The 21,138-nt window shown below is 42.2% G+C and overlaps 1 protein-coding gene across 1 annotated transcript in view; it reads left to right on the forward strand.

Annotated features, from left to right (window-relative positions):
* Positions 1-21,138, forward strand: part of LOC140327973 (mitochondrial peptide methionine sulfoxide reductase-like) — a gene marked incomplete in the record, with an annotated part of 176,562 nt that overhangs the window by 74,197 nt on the left and 81,227 nt on the right. The window contains 1 exon segment of the mRNA XM_072407230.1: positions 16,707-16,775. Coding sequence (XP_072263331.1) covers positions 16,707-16,775 — 69 coding nt within the window.

Genomic DNA, 21,138 nt, shown 5'->3' on the forward strand with positions numbered 1-21,138 from the left:
TCAGGACCTCCTTCCTCCTGCTGGTGACCCCTCTAGTGATGGTGACCCCACAATTCTATCTATATAGGTGAATCAGGACCTCCTTCCTCCTGCTGGTGACCCCTCCAGTGATGGTGACCCCACAATTCTATCTATATAGGTGAATCAGGACCTCCTTCCTCCTGCTGGTGACCCCTCTAGTGATGGTGACCCCACAATTCTATTTAGAGGAATCAGGACCTCCTTCCTCTTGCTGGTGACCCCTCTAGTGATAGTGACCTCACAATTCTATCTATGTAGAGGAAATCAGGACCTCCTTCCTTCTGCTGGTGACCTCTTTAGTGATGGTGACCCCACAATTCTATCTATATAAAGTAATCAGGACCTCCTTCCTTCTGCTGGTGACCCCGCTAGTGATGGTGACCCCACAATTCTTTATAGGGGAATCAGGACCTCCTTCTTCTTGCTGGTGACCCCTTTATTGATGATCCCACATTTCTATACCTCAAACAACCTTTGGAGAATGCTAGGGTTCCACTGAACCCCGGTTGGGCAACCCTATTTAATGTACAGTGCTGCGTAATATGTTGGTGCTATATAAATCTTGTTTATTATTAATTAATAATAATACCACTGGTCTATTGCAAGTCGTTCTTCGGGCATCTGGTGCCATCTGATAGTCGTGGCATTTGTAACCTTGTCTATCCTTTACCTAGGACAGCTCAAACAAATTAGTTTTCTTATAGCCAGGTTCTCTTTTTTTCTGCAAAAACAGTTATTTAATTTTCTTTTTTTGCCATCATTCCTATTCTTTCATAACCTATGACTTTCATGACTGATGCATTACAACGGTTGATGTCATTATTGTACAGTGGAGATAACCATGTAGGTTGAAGGACATCACAGAGAGCTGAGAACCTTGGATTTGGAGATTGAATTGCTCTTTAATTACTCATCAAGAACAGAATCTCCTTGTTAGTAACACAATCTGGAATGCAGTCCTTGAAAGGCTCATCATTGTTTGAAACAGCTGAAAGAAAAGAAAGTATTGAATGTTTATAGCTGAATTAACATTTTAAAATTACATGATTTCATCCCCACAACTTTTTGTTGTATATCAACATCGGTTCTTATGGAGTGTGCTGAATAAGTAAAACCAGACTGCCTAATAGATAGAGTAGTAGCTGGGAGATTCTTCCACTACAGAACCTCAGGTACAGCTTTCTCTCCAGCTGGGAAAACAAAAAACACACAGAGGAAATTGATAATCTTCACTATGAGGGTCATATTGTCCATTAAGAGCTTCTTTAAAACCTTTTCCCCTGACACACTTATTCTCACCTTCATTGCACTCTTTCTTTATATTGCTGTAAATAAATTACTGCAAAAATAAAATGTTGGCCCTGACGCAGTTCTTGTGTATGGGAGATCCATTGTCAGGTCTGAATAGTGTGATGTAAGGGAGAGAATGACAACAGGGAGGAAAGAGCAGCGTAAGGAGCCAATCAGGTGTTCTCTAGTGGAGGGAAAGAGCAGAGATGAGCTCACCATTGCTACTTCTTCTCTTTCCTTCCACCATTCACAAGCTATGTGCTAAATAGAAATGCAAATTACCGTATTTTTCGCCGTATAAGACGCTCCGGAATATAAGACGCACCCAATTTTAAAGGAGGAAAATCTAGAAAAAAAAGATTTTCTGAAAGATTATTCCCCTTCTGATCACTCATGTGCCATTCATACCGGTATTCCCCTTCTGATCACTCATGTGCCATTCAAATTCCCTTTCTGATCACTCTGTGCCTTTCAAATTCCCTTTCTGATCACTCTGTGCCTTTCAAATTCCCTTTCTGATCACTCTGTGCTTTTTTTCCATTGTACGGCAGTTAGGACAGGGAACAACAGGGGGCGCTGTGCCGGCTTCTTTCGCTCTGCGCGGCAGCCAGGAGGAGACACACGCTGCTGCCAGAGAGGAGAGGAGACACACGCAGGATCGGGTATCGGGTGAGTATCTTATTTTAATTATTTTATAACAGATTTTTTGTATAGGACGCACCAACTTTTCCCCCCAAGTTTTGGGGAAGAAAAAGTGCGTCTTATACGGCAAAAAATACGGTACATGCTGGCTGAAAAAAAGAAGTAAGTCCATTAAGTTTACCACTATGGAAATAAACATATCCCAGATATAAAACTCTATAGACATAGGAAGGCTCTGGTTCAGTTTGCTCCAAATGGGGAAAAAAAATCCTTCCTGATCCTGTGAGGCATCCCTGGATCCCTGGTATTTTTACTATAAAACTTTAATAAAGTAAATTTCCAAATAAAAGTAACACTGCAACAGGGTAATATCAGATCTGCCCCTATCTAGATAGAGTAGTTGGGCAGAGGTAAGTTATTCTCAGGACTGGATGCACAGGAATACAAACCCCTTGCCAAGTAAAACCGTTATATGTATTTGATTCTTGTATTTATCTGCAAGAATTCACAAATCGAATGAAAAATATATAATAAGAGAAGCACGGAGCATCGTTAAGAGTAGAGGATTATCATGCGAGAACTGATTGTCTGTACAGAGCCGTAGGAAGCAGACAGCGAATTCTTTAGGGGCCAAAAGTCGCTAAAGCTTTGTGTATAATTTGAGCTTTGACTACTGAGCCCTTTTGAATGAAGACTTTATATTGTTTTATGAAAGCTGGAAGATTATCAAGGTGAAGATGTGTAGAGCAGCCTCGAGCTCCACCTGCTGACTGAAAACTGAAATCCTATCCATTTACACAATGGTATATTTATCATTTAGATTTTTTTGTCTTTTTGTAGTCCTGAACACAATCAAGAGCTATATATTTGTTTCATTGTGGAGTTTTCAATACCTTTTGTCAAGAATACATTACTAGCATGTAATATTACACTGAAACAATATTAATTTGCAAGTTATTTCCACCTTTTATCGTCCTTGATCTGCCCGGGGTGACTTTGCCTAGGCAGAGATGATGTCATCAGTGTGCTGCTGTTATCAGACTGCCACATTGTGACTTTGTAGCAAGTGACGAAAGCTGCGGATATCTCAGGCATGTGTGAACACAACCCAAATACTCTACAGCAGGTGTGCCCAACAGGTGGATCGGGATCTACCGGTAGATTGCAAAGGCAACGCGAGTAGATGGTGGAGCCCTGCCTTTCAAAATAAACTCTACCGCGCACAGGAGTTATTTAGTCCAAATTTTTATTGTTGGTAGATCATTTGGACTTCATTTTAAAAGTAGCTCGCAAGCCAAAAAAGTCAAGGCACCCCTGGTCTACAGACTCCAGGATTAATATGACTGAGCCATCTCTGAGCCGTCATCTTCATCCGCGATGTAGACCAGTGTTTCTCCATGCCTCCACCATCAGATGCCCAAAATCAGGCAGCCCAAACCCTCCATGGCTCCCTTTCAGTCTTTAATATTTGGCTACTGGTCCACTTTAAGCTAAATCCAAACATGTTCAAATTTACTAGAATGCAATGTTCCTGTTAAGTTTATATGAAGAGAAACCTCTTGATATAGACCAGTATTTCTCAACCAGAGTTTCTCCCGAGGTTGCTTGAACAATGAGCACTGAGCACCCCATTAGGTAAGTTACCACTGACACCATTGGCTATCTATAAGGATGACATTATTCCTAATGGCCAGCTATGTAACAGGAATTTTTTCAATGGACCGCCATGCTAAAATATAGTCAGTTGAGGATTTAGTAACTATAGTAGGGGTTACCTGAAACATGAAAGGTATTTCAAGGGTTCCCCCATGTTAAAAAGTCAAGAAAAGCTGATGTAGATGGTAACCCTGGATTCTGTATGAGCAGAGATGACCCAGCAGATGACCTTGCTAAGGGGAGTATACCGTATTTTTTGCCGTATAAGACGCACTTTTTCTTCCCCAAAACTGGGGGGGAAAAGTTGATGCGTCCTATACGACAAATGTGTTATAAAATAATTAAAATAAGATACTCACCCGATACCCGATCCTGCGTGTGTCTCCTGTTCTCGCTGGCTGCAGCGTGTGTCTCCTCTCCTCTCTGGCAGCAGCGTGTACAGTGCAGAGCGAAAGAAGCCGGCACAGCGCCCCCTACTGTTCCCTGTCCTAACTGCCGTACAGTGGAAAAAAAGCACAGAGTGATCAGAAGGGGAATTTGAATGACACAGAGTGATCAGAAGGGGAATTTGAATGACAGAGTGATCAGAAAGGGAATTTGAAAGGCACACCGGTATGAATGGCACATGAGTGATCAGAAGGGGAATAATCTTTCAGAATCTTTTTTTTCTAGATTTTCCTCCTTTAAAATTGGGTGCGTCTTATATTCCGGTCTTATATGGCGAAAAATACGGTATGTAAAAGATGGAAGTGTAACCCAGACTCATTACTTGGCATGATTTGTATTGCCATGTAATGACACATACTAATAATAACTAACGACAGGTCCTCTTTAATGATACCCATGCCTGCTCCCTCATCATTTCCTTCATGCCAGATATAAAAGCTGCATGTACATCAATAAACACAAACCCAGACAGGTCTTTAGGACTGTTTGCATTGAAGGAAGAGATGCGGAGAGATAATGATTTAGTGTGAATCATTCTGAGAAGAGCGCTATAATAATAATGTGCATTGTGCTTGCTGGAAGGTTATAGATTACAGAGGAGAACATCGCTGTTTGCATAACAAGATCCAACGGCGTGAGATACGCGGTGTAGAGCGTGTGCACTATAACCCCCGGCCTTCACTTTCCCGGCCCCTTATTTATCAAATCAACAAGCAAAGCCACGGCTAATGATTCCTGCACTGAGAGGGGATGATTACAGCAACAATTACCCCCAGACCTCCAGGTCACATTCTTTAAAGTGTAGGTAAACCCTAACAATAATCTTCTCTGATTTATTCCCTTTGGGTCTGGTAAGTAAAGAAGTGTTTTGTTATATCTGTTTAATAAGTATAAAAATACCGTCCAGAAAAAAACTTCCTGCAAATGCAAGAAGAACATACAATTCTGTACTGTGCAGATGTGTCAGTTATATGACATACGTGAAACAATTAGCCGGAATTTAGCTTTCCTATGCAGCAGCCACCATCCCAGACGCCTGGCTGCCGTCAAGAGCCATCCCTTGCACATTGGCAGTGGGTGGCAGTTAATGAACTGCTCACTGCTGCCCCAATTTGATGTCTATTGGGCTGCCACATGTAGTGTCTGACTCGAAGAAGGTAACCACCCAGCATCCTCACCACCAAGTCTCAACATTACTCACATGGGCTTCAGTTTTTATAAGAACAATGTGCACAGCAAGCTTTCAGCAAATATTGAGGATATCCGTTACCTTCATGTGCCTCCAATATGGAGTGGTTTTAAAGGTTCCTTATTGGGAGTGCCGGCTGTCACTTTAAACAAGTTGGGCCCATGCTTGAGCAAGCTTGAGCACTTCTTGTAGGAGTTCTAAATCCTGCAGATTATGTTTATCATCTCCACCCTGGAACTAAAGTTTACATTAAAGCTTCTGCAAAGCTGCTCTAAGCTAGCAAACAAACACACTGCTCTGAAAAAAAAGTTTGGACCTCATACCTGTGGTATACAAAGCTTTACAGGGTATAGTATATGTGACTGCAGGGGATAAGGTATGTGCATTTCTGTAGGGTTGGAAAGGATGTTTATAATGGGGAGGGAAGGGCGTTGGTATAGGTGAATGCTTTGGTTGGTTTTAGGAGGACATGGTATATAAGACTAAAGCGAGCACAGTATATGTGATGGCGGCAGATATGGAGTATGAGGCTTTAGGGAGCACAGCATATGTGATTGATGGGGATATGCTATATGCATGGTGGTGGGAGTGGTAGTAGGAGGACATGGTAAATAATGCTAAACAGGATGTTGTCCCTTATCCGCTCTCTCCACTCCTCCAATGACCTACTAACGACTTCCTCACTCGTAACCTCATCACACACACGGCTCTTTTCTAGGGCTGCCCTAACTCTCCTTTTCGGCTTGCTCCTACTTTCTGCTCATTTAAACAAGCCCTCAAAACCCATTTTTTCAAACTCGCCTAACCATCTTCTTCTGTCTTTTGAAACCGTCACTATTTCCCACCACTACATATCCAACTCCTTGTGTATATTAATTTCCGCACCTACTAGGTTGTAAGCTCTTCGGGGCAGGGTCCTCTCCTCCTCTAGTGTCACTGTCTGTCTTTGTATTTTGCAACCCCTTTTTATTGTACGGTGCTGCATAATATGTTGGTGCTATATAAATCCTGTTTATTATTAATAATAATAATAATAGTTTATGTGACTGCATGGGATATGCTGTATGCATGGCTTTAGGGTTGTGCAAGATGTGTATGATGGGGAGGGAAGGGGATGGGTATAGATGAATGCTATTGTGGGTGGTGGGAAGGTATGGTATATAAGGATATAGGGGGCATAATATATTTATGACTGCAGGAGGATATGGTGTATGAGGCTATAAGGGGTGCAGTATATGTGACTGCAGGGGATATGCTATATGCATGGTGGGGGGTAGTAAGAGGACATGATATATAAGGCTAAACGGTGTGTAGTAAATGTGACTACGGGGGATAGGGTATATAAGGATTTAGTGAGCATTATAAATATATAGGGGGCACAGTATATATGACTGCTGGGGATATGGTAAATGCATTGTTGTAGGGTATATATATGTTGGGGAGAGGATGATGTAGATGGATGCTGTGGAAGATAATAGGAGGACATAGTATGGAAAACTAAAGGGGCCACATTAAATGTGACAGACAGGAACATGATTATACACATGGTTGTAGGATGGAATATAATATATATTCTAGGTCGGAGGTTTGTTATATTGGAGAGGACTGGTATATAACACTGTAGGGAGTCTTATTATATATGGTTGGTGGCGGACATGGTATATAGGACAATAAGAAGTATAAATTTCTGCAGGGAAGTTTGGTTCTATATGCTGTTGGGGGGCATAGCACATATCAGCAGGGTACGTGTTACATAAGGTCATGGAGGGTCCTGATGTATATGGCTGTAAGATAAGGCATTAGTTATGTGTTGGGGACATCAACATGTCCTATGTATGAAAGCTATAGGACATAGTAAATAATTGACCATGGGACTGGGGTGTAGAAATTGGTACCTACTGAGGAAGTGATAGCAAGTAATGAACAAAAAGTAGTTTATGATGTCACCAACCCAAATTTACAAGCATTGGTGCCGAACCTATGGACCACTGGAAGGAAGATCAGTCTACTTCTACTTGCGCATCTACTTGTAGCAATTTCTGTATGAACCCTGGCTAAGAAATGAAGCTTAAATGATTGCAATGAAGCACAATATAAAAGGGCAAGGATGACCTAGGAACTGGTCAAGAACCCAAACCAACCTCTGGAGGAGCCCTTGTTGAAGAAATATGTTTGGGGTCTTCATCTCTAGTCCTGGAGGGCCGCATACAGGTCAGGATTAGTAATTTGATGACTCTTTGTAAACCATACTAATAATAAAAATATTTTCAAATCCTCCCTCAAGGACTGGAGTAGATGACCCCTTGGTCCAAAGCATCTTTCTTCAGCAAGGGTTCTTCTAGGGTTACTTGAGCAGTTCCTAGGTTGTCCTTCACCTTGCTTTATTGTGCTTTATTGCAGTGATTTCAGCTGAATGGAGCTAGCGAGCCATTCATTCGAATCTCTGAAATTCTGGCACACAACACAATACGTTCAGCCTTGTGAGGGCAGCAAAAGCTCAGATTCACACAGCAATTTTCACAAATAACATCACTTTTATTGATAGATCTTTGAATGTTGTGGACAAGTCAATTACCACAAATGAAAAGGAATTTAGGCAAGTAAGACAGATTTGTCCCAGACAGTCACAGTATTAAAAAAGTTTGACGTCTCCTCTGTGTGCGCAGACCATAATGGCAAAGATTGCTGTATATCCAGACATTTCAGATCCACCAGTTAGGAGAGGTATAATAATATGAAATACAAGTCATACAAATAACAATATCAAGGACGACACAATATTGTGATAATGTGATCACATCATCTGCACAATACAAACAAGTTTGTCCTAGCAAAATGTGAATAACGCTGCACAATACAAACAAAGTCTGTCCGCCACAATGAGAATAGCATTGAACACGTATTTTTATTATTCATAGCATTACAACTGCTAATAGAAAAAAGTAAAAGTTGCAGGAGATTATCAGAGGTAAAGAAGGGGCCTTGTGTTATGAAAGCATTGAAAACCACAAATGTTAATAGTTTTCACCTTGATACAATTATACGTCGTATTAAAGACATTGAAACCCAATTTTCAGCTTCAATCAGCTAAATGCATTCCGAGTGCATGAAAACAAAAGGTGTTCAATGTATTGGTTTGTTTTCTTTAGAAAGCAGTTGCCGCGTGAATAGAAAATCTTATATCCGGGTAGCATGCTGCAGAGAAGGACCTTTGCCTTGTGGATGCAGACAGTGGCCTTTATGCAGAGGTCTGACATATTCCCTTCTGATACAGAGAGCTCCAATCAGCAGGGAGCATAAACTTTGCAGACCGGGGGGGGGGGGGGGGTATGTGTACTATATGGGGGTGAATTGGGGTGTAAAGGTGTTAATCTATACTGGAGGGGGTTCTATGGTAAGGGGTGAAGGGAGAAGTAGATTAAGGGCTGTGGGGGTAGTTTTGTACTAGGTGTTTTTGTTTTGTACAATACACATTCGTAAGCCCTGCAATTTGTGTGATATACACTCCTGTCCCCTGCACTCTGTGTATGATTTGCACTTCAGAGTCCTGCACATAGCGTATGATATGCACTCCTGAGTCCTGCGCACAGTGTGTGATATGCACTCCTGTCCCCTGCACTTGGTATCATATGCATTCCTAAGCCTTGCACCTGGTGTGATATTCACTCCTGATCCCTATCTGTTTGTGATATTGTCTCCTGAGCCATGCACTTGGTGTGATATGCACTCCTGATCACTGTAATCGATTTGTGATATGCACTCCTGGGCACTGCACTCTGTGTAAAATGCACTCCTGGGCCCTGCACTCTGTGTGTGATATGCACCCCTGTCCCCTCCACTCAGGGTGTGTTATGCACCCCTGGGCCCTGCACATGCCTTTAAGACCCCTCCCCTTGCAACTGCAATTTAGGGTTGAATTTTATTATCTTTCTAGGAGTTCGCCTTTAATCATTTCTTGGTTAGATTGTATGGCTGCAGAAGAAAATTACAAACAATCAATCCCAGAGTTTGCAGGCTATACAAAAATGCATGTCAGCGTTTTGGATGCAGGACCTTCATAGTAGCTGATCCTAGGTGTGATCTCCTAATGAACCGTAGTGGGCCGCGTGTATGACGTGGTCCTTGTTCCTGTATCAGCACTACATCTCCTGACTCATCAGCGCTGGAGTAATGGAGTGGAACAGGCAGAGGTGAATGGTAATTACTTATTGAGTTGCTGGGCTCCAGATGTACATTGAACGCAGATAAGAAATAAAAGAAAAGTGAAGCTGTGGAAATTGTGAGCTGTTTGGGGCTATCGATCATTGTTTACTGCAAGGAGGACTTTTCTGCGGAATCCGGACCCTGTGCTTTATTAAAGGGACAGTCCCACTATGCTTTTACTTTATAATTTACTGAGCTTTACCTTAAATTTTAATGGTTGGTGTTCCCAAAAGAAAGTCACTTGCTAGCTAGAATCATTTGGATTGAATCTTCTGTTATTTGTTCTAGGTTCTTCTTCCACCCACTGACCTGGAACAATCATGCGGCCTATGAAGCCCATATGAACTTGTTTCAGGTCAGTGACCAAGCTTCAGGAATGAATCATCATGATCGGAAATTCATTGCTTTAGGAACAGATAGAATTGGGATGCTAGAAATCTGGTCAGATGTTCCCAAGTGTGCTCCCGCCACTCTTTAGGTGGGAGCACAAAGAATCAGCTAACCAGAGGAAGAAGTTTAACATTGAAGTACATTTTAAAGGACCATTGAATTGGGAATTGAATAGAGATATGGAGTATAATATCCCTTTTTATTAGAGAATGAAAGGGGGGGTAGGAAACACAAAGTACAGGTAAAGGAAGTATAATACCTATTTGGTTACAGGGAATGGAGGGATATAGGAGATATGGGACATCAGAGAGGAGACTATATTACCTCTTGTGTTACAGAGAATGAAGGACAGGTAAGACATACGGGTCACCAGATAGGGAGAGTATTTTACCACTTCTACTATAGGGAATAGGGGGGATATGGGACACCAGAGAGGGGGGTATATTACCTCTTCTATTACAGAAAACAGAGGGCAGGTAGGAGATATTGGACACTCAAAGGGAGTATAATACCTCTGCTACTTCAGGGAATTAATAGGGGATATTAGAGAGGGGGTAAAATACCTCTTCTACTACAGAGAATAGAGGGGAGCTGGGAGATACTCAGCAATGCAGTATAATAATATATTATATTTAATAATTCTTCTATTACAGAAAATGGGGGGGATATAAGAGACATTGGGCACCAAAGAGGGGAATATAATACATCCTCTGTTACAGAGAATAGAGGGGATGTAGGAGACACAGGACTTCAACTTCATTTCCTCTACTGTAGGGAATGTAGGGGAGGTATGGGATACGGGACATTGGAGAGGGGGAAATAATAATTCTTCTGATACAAGGAATGGATGGGATATAGGAGACATTGGACACCAAAGGGGGGAGTATAATATCTCTTCAATTACTGGAAATAGAGAGGACATATGGGACTCCAGAAATGGGAGTATTTTACCTCTTCTATTACAGAGACTAAAGGGGAGGTGGAAGATACTGGACACAAGATGGGAGTATAATACTTCTGTTACTGGAAATAGGAGGCGATATGAGACACCAGAGAGAGGGGATATAATATTTCTTCTATTACATATAATGAAGGGGAAGTAGAACATACAGGACACTAAAGAGGGGAATATACCACCTCTTCTATTACAGAGACTGAAGGGGAGGAAGGAGACATGGGAAACATCCTTCCTGAATTGGGAAACTTTATTGGGAAACAATTAAATAGATGTTTCAGTGCAAATAAAGTTATTTTAGCCGTTGATGATGGTGAAACTATTTTGGATCATCTATAATATTTTTGTTTCAAATTTTAAAGTTGGTGGTGCTTATGTTCAAGTGAATAGATCACTAAAAGAAAGTGCTCAGAATAACTGGAGTTCGGTGACACTAGTACCCATAAGAAGTCAGAAGTCACCCAAAGACTTGCAGAGAACCACAGTATTCCACCACGGCCTCAACCGCAATCCCAGCTCCCTCCATTGGAAACCATATTTTGCATTTGGCTGAACTGTGGCACAATCTAGTGCAAGTGCAAACATATCTAGCTGCAAACTCCTTTCTGCTATCACCTAATACTTCTTCTATTACACATAATGAAGGGGAAGTAGATCATACAGGACACTAGAGAGGGGAATATACCACCTCTTCTATTACAGAGACTGAAGGGAGGGTACGAGGCATGGGATACTGGGTATGGAAGTATAATACTTCTTCTATCACAAGGATCTTTATATGGATTGCCATTGTAAGAACCTTTCTGGGATTATGTCTGTGAACATTTATTACACGCAGGATCATGTTTTTTTTTTGCAGTCAGTCTAACTTTAAAAAAGTGTACAGCCCTCCCTTCGATTGCACTTTGGGCTTCCATATTGGCCCCCTGGGAACTCCATTGGCAAGAAACTAGATATAAATCCAGGTGCCAGATACTGCTGCTCAAACTAGAATATCCTGGTCATCTTCTGGTTTGAACATTGAGTCCAGTACCCCTATGGTGATCCAAAAGTAACATCTCAGAAATGAATTCATGGTGACTGAAAGGCCAACTTTTAATTACAAAAGGGCTTGTGTATCAGAAACGTATGTGTAATATTTGTTTCAATTGTCTTTTTGAGGCTGGAAAATGGCGGGAGGGAAGGGGAGAGTTGTAAATACTTTGGGCATTGTGTTTCTGATCTGCTAAGGTTGACTTTTGTATTTTTGTGCACTCAATAATGACTCTCTGCATTTAACTGGGGAGGTGGAAAAAAAGAGACCCTGAGCACTAACCTGATGTGTTTTTGTATTCATTGTATCTTCTTTTTATCTCTGTGTTCTCAAATGATCCATATTATTCTCACTTTGAAAATGCAATGTGCTTTAATTTGAAATTGTTCCTCCTGTTCCCTCCTATTAGCAAACTTTCTTTTTTATCTCCTCTCTGCGTTCGGCTGTTCAAGGGCAGCTAAGCAAGGACGAAGCCGCGTCTCGCTGACTCTCATCTCAACAGTTTTACAGATGTAAGAACAAAGAATCAATTAAAATCAGTTTAATGGGCTGTGAAAATGGTGATGGTTGATTTTTGTAGCGGAGGGTGCCACACATGCTAATGATGTGGAAAGGTAGGTGGCGGTATTTAAGTCTACCTGTTGAGGCAAACAATGGCGCGCAGTCTGGTCGCAGAGCAGGGTGATTCCGCAAACATCCAACGGCGTGATTGTACGAATATTAAGCACAAAGAAAGTTTCTTATTACGGTGATGTTAAAGAGCCATCTATTCATGCCGACATAAGTGAAATATTTATGCACCCCTGTGCATAAATCCTTCCTGAATTGGAAAACTTTATTGGAAAATAATTAAATAGATGTTTCAGTGCAAATAAAATTATTTTAGACGTTGATGATGGTGAAACTATTTTGGATCATCTATAATATTTTTGTCTCAATATTAAAGTTGGTGGTGCTTATGTTCAAGTGAATAGATCACTAAAAGAAAGTGCTCAGAATAACTGGAGTTCGGTGACACTAGTACCCATAAGAAGTCAGAAGTCACCCAAAGACTGGCAGTGAACCACAGTATTCCACCACACCTCAACCGCAATCCTACCTCCTTCCGTTGGAAAACATTTTTTGCATTAGGCTGAACTGCGGCATATTCTACTGCAAGTGCAATCACATCTAGGTGCAAACTCCTTACTGCTATCACCTAAACCGTAATCCCAACCACTGCCATTTAAAACTATTTTTTCAATTTGGCTGCAGCAGATCATGGAGCAGTTTCTTGGGTGTCCAGTTGTTTGAAGATTTTGCACTATGGCCACTACTGTATGCAAACCCGGTTGCTTGCAGTTCAGTTTGCTGTGCTTTCAAGAACTGCCAGCCAAGCAGTTCCACACCACGGTTGTGAAAGAGCATTAAGGCCCCTATCAGGCCTGTGATTGAAAACCGAGCTGTTACATGCTACCAGACACCTCTCTTCAATTACTATACCATCAATGGCAGAGTTGGACAACCACTGTGGTTAAATGAGGTTCAGTGCTGTTGAGGTGCAGTTCTTCCTCCAGAGAAGGAAAAGGAACTGCGCATCCAGATGCAGCTTCTCACTTTCAGGAACTGTGGCTCTATTTCCTGTAACAGCAATCACATCTAGATGCAAACCCCGATTCCCAGCCACTCCATTCTGCCGTGGCCTCAACTGCAATCCTAACCACTCCCATTAAAAATCTGTTTTTTGCCACTTGGTTGCAGCAGATTGTGGAGCAGTTCCTTGGGTTCCCAGTTGTTTGAAGATTTTGTACCATGACCACACTTATGTGCAAATCTGGTTTCTCCTGGTGCAGTTTTCTATGCATCCAGGAGCGGTCAGCCACACATTTTGACACTTTAAGGCCCCTAATAGGCCTGTAATGGAAAACCGAGCTGTTATATTCTACCAGGCACCTTTCTTCAATTACTATGCAGTCAATGGCACAGTTGGACAACCACTTTGTTGAGTGGGGTTCAGTGCAGTTGAGGTTGAGTTTTTCCTCTAGATGATCTGAGCTCACCGATTACCTGAGCACCAACTCTTTCCTTGACCCCTTCCAGTCTGGCTTTCGAGTTGCCCATTCCACAGAAACAGCCCTTAGTAAATTGGTCAACGACCTCCACAGAGCTTAATCACAAGGCAACATTTCCCTTCTCCATCTCCTTGCTCTTTCCTCTGCTTTTGACACTGTTGATAACCCCCTTCTAATCCAAATCATGCACACCATTGGTGTCAGTGACATTGCTTTCTCATGATTTGCTTCTTATCTGTCTGACAGCTCCTTTGAAATGGAAGTGGTTGGGAGTCCAGTTGATTCTGCCGGAAAACACTATGGTCAACTACAAGTCTAAAATGGCCTTTACAGTCCATTCCTTGTCATTTCCCAATCAACTAACCTGGTCACCTAACCTGGCCACCTTCCATCCTCAAGGATAATTGGAAAATCCTCTCCCTTTCCTCCCGTCATCACTTTCCCTGTAAGCACAGGACATGCAGTAGAACCTGATTGGCTTATAATGCTGCCCTTCCCTGCGTGAGTGATATTGTGTGAAAAAACAGGTTTTCTTAAAGGTAGATTAAGTCCCCACCGGTTTGGCTGCACCTAGGCACACATGCAAAATCTGCTGTGCACCAGGGAAATAATAATGAAATAATCTCTCCCTCTTTCTGATATCTGTAGTATTTCTTATAGCCACCCCTAAGTTTGTATAGTACAATCAAAAAAAAGTGAAAAGAGGAACGGGTTTGTTGGCTGAAATTCCTTTCATTTTTCAGCAATCCCACAAAATTGTATTATGCATAGATATATACATATATATGTCCGGGACCCAATAAAAAGGCATGGGATAAGGACTATCAATCTAGACAGTGTATAATTACTTGAGAACTTAACCATATACGTCTTAGTTGTATAAATCGCATAACGTCTTTTTACCTGACATGTTTCACCTTTTGGCTTCCTCAGGGGGAGATACGAGACATAACTAGTTTGTATTGTAGTTATAGCTGGATAGTGGTGAAGTGAAGCAAAAATAGTTTAAAGTATAGTATAACAAAAACATACTTATCCTGCAAGTCCATGGATCTGTCAGTAAGTTTCTTACTTTGAGTACAGTGCAGCGCAGAGGACATCTTCTTCTCTCTTCTTCCAGGTTCTCCTTCTGCGTCACCCACTCTCGCATTGGGCAGACACGAGATTGGGTGAGGTAGATGGGAAAAAAAGATTCCACGTCCATGCGTGAGATTGGCAATTTTTTTTCCATTAATGAAAGGGCTTCTTCTGTGCATGCCCTTATCTCGGCAGCAGCCATGACCCTCCCGGGATATGTGACATCGTGTAAATCCCACGAGGCTTTAAAAAGCAGAGGTGCTGCACTTTTATTTTTTTTAAAAAGGGTGTTGCACTTAAAAATTTTATTTTATTTTTTTTTACTTTGAATAAAAGAGTTGTGTACCCTTTTATGTAGGGTTTAGGTCCGCTTTAATGTTCCAACAGGACTACAGCGCAAATCTTTAAACAGCAACCACATGAGCAAGAATGACTTAAATAACTATATTGCAATCTGCCGTTGCCACTACAAAAAATGATTCCCGTCTGGAGCAAGTGGGACCATGGTTAAACAATGCTGCCGCTCTGGAGTGGCCCTAAGATGCCACAAATAATACGGCGCACAAGTATAGACCTCACTACTTCCAGCTGTCTGCAGGCCTGGTCTCTGTGCCAGAACCCAATGAGTGATTATGACGATTCCTGGCCCCGCGCCAGTAACCTTGTTAAACCTTTTTGCAGAAAATTTCTAATTAATATGAGCTTTGCATGTTTTGGGTATTCCCAGTGACAATCATCTTTGCTTTATGATCAGAATTCCTCTAGAGTCATTAGGAGAAAATGATGATATTAAGTGAAGCTGTGTGTTCTCTTGGCAGCCGGGAGATATTTTTAGTATCTAACCAATCCGATGAAACATTTGAAAAGGAATAACCTGGAGGTTCCAATGGAAGCAGCCATTGTTCAGAATAAAGATTGTAGGCTGTTTCTGAGCAGTGACTCTGCAAAAAGATTTAGCCATTCATACCTGGAAGCAATAGGAGGCAGCTAAATATATTTGTCAAAATTATGTTTACACCTTAGATCTACTAGGAGCAAATAATGGAGCTCAGGTGTCTCCAGTGAGGGTCCTGTTAGTACTACAGCATACAAAAACATTTGGTCGAATAGTTTTTGAAAAGCCTTTTCTGTTCCAACATGAGTGTGCCTGCACTCTCTGACCATCTCCTGTACAATGTCTGCAGTCTCTGATCATCTCCTATTCCATGTCCGCAGTCTCTGATCATCTCCTGTTCTATGTCTGCAGTCTCTGACCATCTTAGGTACTATGTCTGCAGTCTGTTACTATCTCATGTACAATGTCTGCATCCTGTACCATGTCTGCAGTCTCTGACCATCTCCTGTACCATGTCTGCAGTCTCTGACCGTCTCCTGTACTATGGCTGCAGTCTCTGACCATCACCTGTACTATGTCTGCAGTCCTTGGCCAACTCTTGGTGCATGTCTACAGTCTCTGACCACCTTAATTATAGACTGTACTCCTCTCCGGTCCCCCTAACATTGCACTCGAATGAGAACATTTTGGTTTCAAAATCCTATAGGGAAACATAACAGCAAAGATCTGAAATTATTTTACATAAGCTATTTATCTGCAATCATTAAATAATATATTTGTAAACATTATTATATATCTGATAATATTATCACTTTTATTCCTTATTCTAAATGTAGTAAAAGTAAAATGCTGTACATGCTGAGGTTGGTATTTGTTTCCAGAGACTTACATTAAATATAATGTTTTATGTTTTTCAGGTAAACACCATGTTAATGGCAACTCAACGGTGGAACCTTTTCCAGAAGGAACACAGATGGCAATATTTGGTGAGAGCTTCTTAGAACTTCCTGATATATAATGTATTTAGTAAAAGTATAAAACATCTTTGTGACTAAAAACTAAAGCTGCCTTTCCAGCTTTCACAATTGTTCTGACTCCTCTCCTGGACTAAAATCGGTTCCGCAGATTTCACCGCACCCTGTGAGCTTTTCACTGTGAGTGTATATAAGCTGTATCAAGCTTTGTATAATAATAACATATTTTATTGGTGAGATTTGCTTCAGGATATAACTTTTCTTTTGGCCACCAACAAGTCCATGGGGTCACCTTATGCAATGACCAATTCCAGCAGGGACGGTAGAGAACACATGGAGGAGAAGCTTGGAGAATTCTAAAACTATTCTTGTAGTGGTGCATTTGGAACAAGACAACATGGAGGTGAATGTAATAACAGTCTAGCCCAGGTCTCCGTGTCATGCCGGGGCTGCGTGCCAAGTCTTGCTCTCTGGAAGCCCAGGAAGTTACTACATATCCCAGCACTCTACTCTGTCCATCATTATGTATGAAAACACGCATCCCTGGCACCCTTTGGACACCTCCCCCTCTCTTTGTAATCAATCATATCATATTGGTAGATTGCACACTAAAAATCTGCACCACCCGATGGCTGGTAGGGAGGAGCATGCTTTGTGCTGGCACAGAGTAGTACAGTCTGTGCAACCTGCTGATCAGCTTTTCACATTGAAATAAGCAGGAACATCCAGATGGATGCCATGTATGTGATCGTTGATCTAACGCTGGGTTGTGAAGGAAAGGTAGTCGTGGGGGACCCAGCAGATGCAAACTGCCGCAATTCAAGGATAAAGAGGAAATGTAACCACATGAGAAAAACTGGATCCACTGTGTACATTACCAACCCGCTTACAGGAAACACTGCCTGCCCATGGTGACATATTACCATTAGTTACAAACATATAATGGGTCGAAATATTGGGTCAGTTAAGGGGCTCTCTTTCTTTAATTTGGCTGGACAGACCTTAAACTGATCTGAAAAATTGTGGAATGCTACTAAATAGCCTCAAACTATAATATGAGCTTGTAAATGTAGCAGTGCCATCACCCCCATGCTCCACATAGACTGTGCAGAAGGCAGAGAGGTGGGCGGGGCCCAACAGACCCACCCACTAGGAGCAGCCTGCAGAGCTCTGCAGGGGAGGGCAGAGAAAAGACCAATCATCTCGTCCAATGGAGACAGAACAGCATTGATTGGTCTTTACAATAAGAAGCATGACATTTTGATGCCTGCACAGATCCTAAAGATATACAAAGCCGCCACAATAAATTTAAAAATACACATGGCTCTCATGTCCCTTGGTTTAGCTGTAAAGCTGCATGGATGTCTGACAAATGTAGCGGCTTCAGAATCAAGCACTGTCTCAGGCATCGAAAGAAGGTTGAAATATGTTGAAGTAAATGTCATTTGTTTCCATTGTCCTGTTAAATCTCTCCCCAGAGGAGAGCGCAGGGAAAGCATTTGTAGAAGGGAAATAAACACGCAGACGTTCAGCAACCTGGAATTACTCTCCATGCTCACTTCTCAACTTGTTATGTTGCCATAAATCTCAATCAGTCTCCACTTACCATAATATTTGTGTGTTTGAACAAAAGAAAGGCAGCCATATATAATCCCAATCTCTGGAGAAGCATTTGTATTGTGTATATATGTTTGTAATGGGATAGTGCTGCTTACAATCTGCACACTGAAGGTTAGCATTTTGGTCAGTGGAGCCTCAAGCCTGCATGGTTTAACTATATCAAAGCTGACGTAATTACTGCATGAGCATAAATTACTTTCCATAAGTCCTGATTGTCAGCAGAGATTTTGGCTGTCAGTAACAGCCGGCATTCAGAGCCAGTAGCTGTACAAAGTGCTGTTAATTTGCTTCCAAATGGTAGGATTTTTATTACTGTAACACCAGCATTCCCCCTGCTGGGGAAGGTTAATCAGTAGATGAAGGGGTGAACAGCTGTGTGTTTCTGACTATTACTTTCCCCCGGACGGCATTGTCCTGCAACACTCAAAACCCAAAATGCTGAGTTGACCCTGCAGGAGATTGGGTTGCTGATGCTGGCCAGCCCGCTCATTGTGTTCTCCATTCACACTGCTGCCAAAGCCGGTCCTGCAGCTTGGGCTAAGCCTCCCTGCACTCACCACTCCCCTGCTACCCTTTATACCCCAGCAGGGCCTAAGACATGGCTCCTGTTTTCTGCAGTTCCTTCTCCTTCTTCCAGAACCAAATATGAAAGCGCGAGCTAGAGCTCCCCTGCATCATCTGTCTCTGCATCTACCACTGCACCAGCAAACTTTCTCCTCCATACTATCACAACCTAACACAGGAACAGAAACTTATTCCCACCTCAACACCTCTGTCCCTAAGCCCCCCCCCCCCAAAAAAAAAACAACTATCACTGTAACAAGCCTTCCCTGATTTAGAACCTACCACTGCACCAGATGCCTTCTTCCATGCATTTTGTCACACCTCTACCCACACCACCTTTCTCTATGTGGGAACCTTTCATTGTGCCAGCCCCCTCAATCTTATCACCTACCACCCTGACCGTCACCATTCCTCAGGCATCACTACATGCCCCTCTTTTTACTCACCACCTAACCATGTGTCAGTCCACCCCACCTCCAAGCACATCTCTACACCCCCAAGCTTTCTCACCATGCCACACTGCGCCAGACTTCCATTACACCCCGTTTTACTGTCACAACACCAAACTTCCCTTCCTATATTTTACTACTTACCACTGCAACAGCCTGCCCCAGTCTTACATGTTATCACCAAATACTACCCCCACCATGCCAGCCAACAACCAATAATTTTTTTCCTCTCACCACCTAACATTTTACCTGCCACCCTTTTGCCCCCCATCTTCCACCACCCTTGTACTTATTTGCCACCACTATATACTATAGTGCTAGTCTGCTTTTACCACCCACAAATGTGCCAACCCAACACTCCTCTTACAATCACCACACCTGCCATCCCACCAACCACCATATGTTCTCACAACATTTGCATCCAACACTTCACTCTCAATGCTCACCACTGTGCCTGCCCTGCCCACATACCCCAATAGGTAAGTGACTGACTCCTCTGTCGTCTATTCTGTGTGTGTTAAGTTGAGATGTTCATACTGTGTGTGGTGTTCTCCAAAACGCCTCTCCAAATTCTGCCCCATTTCTCTACTTCACCAGCCAACATCATGTCTACACATCCCATAGAACCCACCATGTGTACACATCCCACCACGATAATCCCCACGTATGCTCACACCACTTACCAACGACCCTTCTCCCCATTCATCACTACACTTACCACCAACCCAAACACCCCCTGTGCTTACATCTTCTCAAATCACCCCCAAGCACCCACAACTACTGCCCCTTTCCCATAATAACCATAATGCCTGGTAAAAATACCCATCACTGCAGCTCCACGCACATCCTTCCTGGCATTCAGCAGTTGATCTCTCTTATGGGGATGCCAACAATTGACCAAAACCTGATACGGTCATCTCCTTGCCTGTCCTTGGCTCGCCACTGTCTCATACTTTGATTCCTTAACCACCATATTTCCACTCTGCTTACACCCCTCATCCCCTAGTCATCCATCCACCATCATTAACTTCCTTCAATACCACAATCATATTTTTTTTCCAGTCTTATCTCCACTTTTCCAAGGTGGTGATAAGTACCTACTGGCTTACACTGGGGCCATTCACTTACATGAAGCTGTGGGCAGCCTATTGCATCAGAAATGGTGATCTGCATTGTAGGCTTTGGTGTGCACCACTATCAAAGTGGCAAAAATGGTAATTAGTGGAACTCGTGGAGATAATATTTTATTTTTACAGTCTTTATTTATTGATGCAGAATCATCATAGCCATCATTGTCATTGCACCAAGATTATACAGAGATAAGCCTTTTATTATTATTATTATTATTATTATTATTACTAAACAGTATTTTTATAGCTCCAACATATTACACAGCGCTGTACATTAAAAAAGGGTTGGAAATGACAGACAGATACAGACAATGACACAGGAGGAGGAGAGGACCCTGCCCCGAAGAGCTTACAATACAGAAGGTGGAGGAAGTATCACACAATAGGAGGAAGATATGGAATGGTGAGTAAGTAGCAAGGGTTTTAAGACAGGAGAAGAGTGCTCTTTTAACCATGATGGTATAAATATTAAGTAATTTTAAATGTAAAAGCGGTAAATTAAAAAATTCTTCGTATTTTAAATTTCCCACCTGATCCCACCCCCCAGCCACACGCTCGTGAGCAGATGCCCAGCCAACGTCCCCTGGCCTCACGTCCCCAACGTTTACATGC

This window comes from Pyxicephalus adspersus, chromosome 4, assembly GCF_032062135.1.
Source record: "Pyxicephalus adspersus chromosome 4, UCB_Pads_2.0, whole genome shotgun sequence".
Classification (NCBI taxonomy): domain Eukaryota; kingdom Metazoa; phylum Chordata; class Amphibia; order Anura; family Pyxicephalidae; genus Pyxicephalus; species Pyxicephalus adspersus.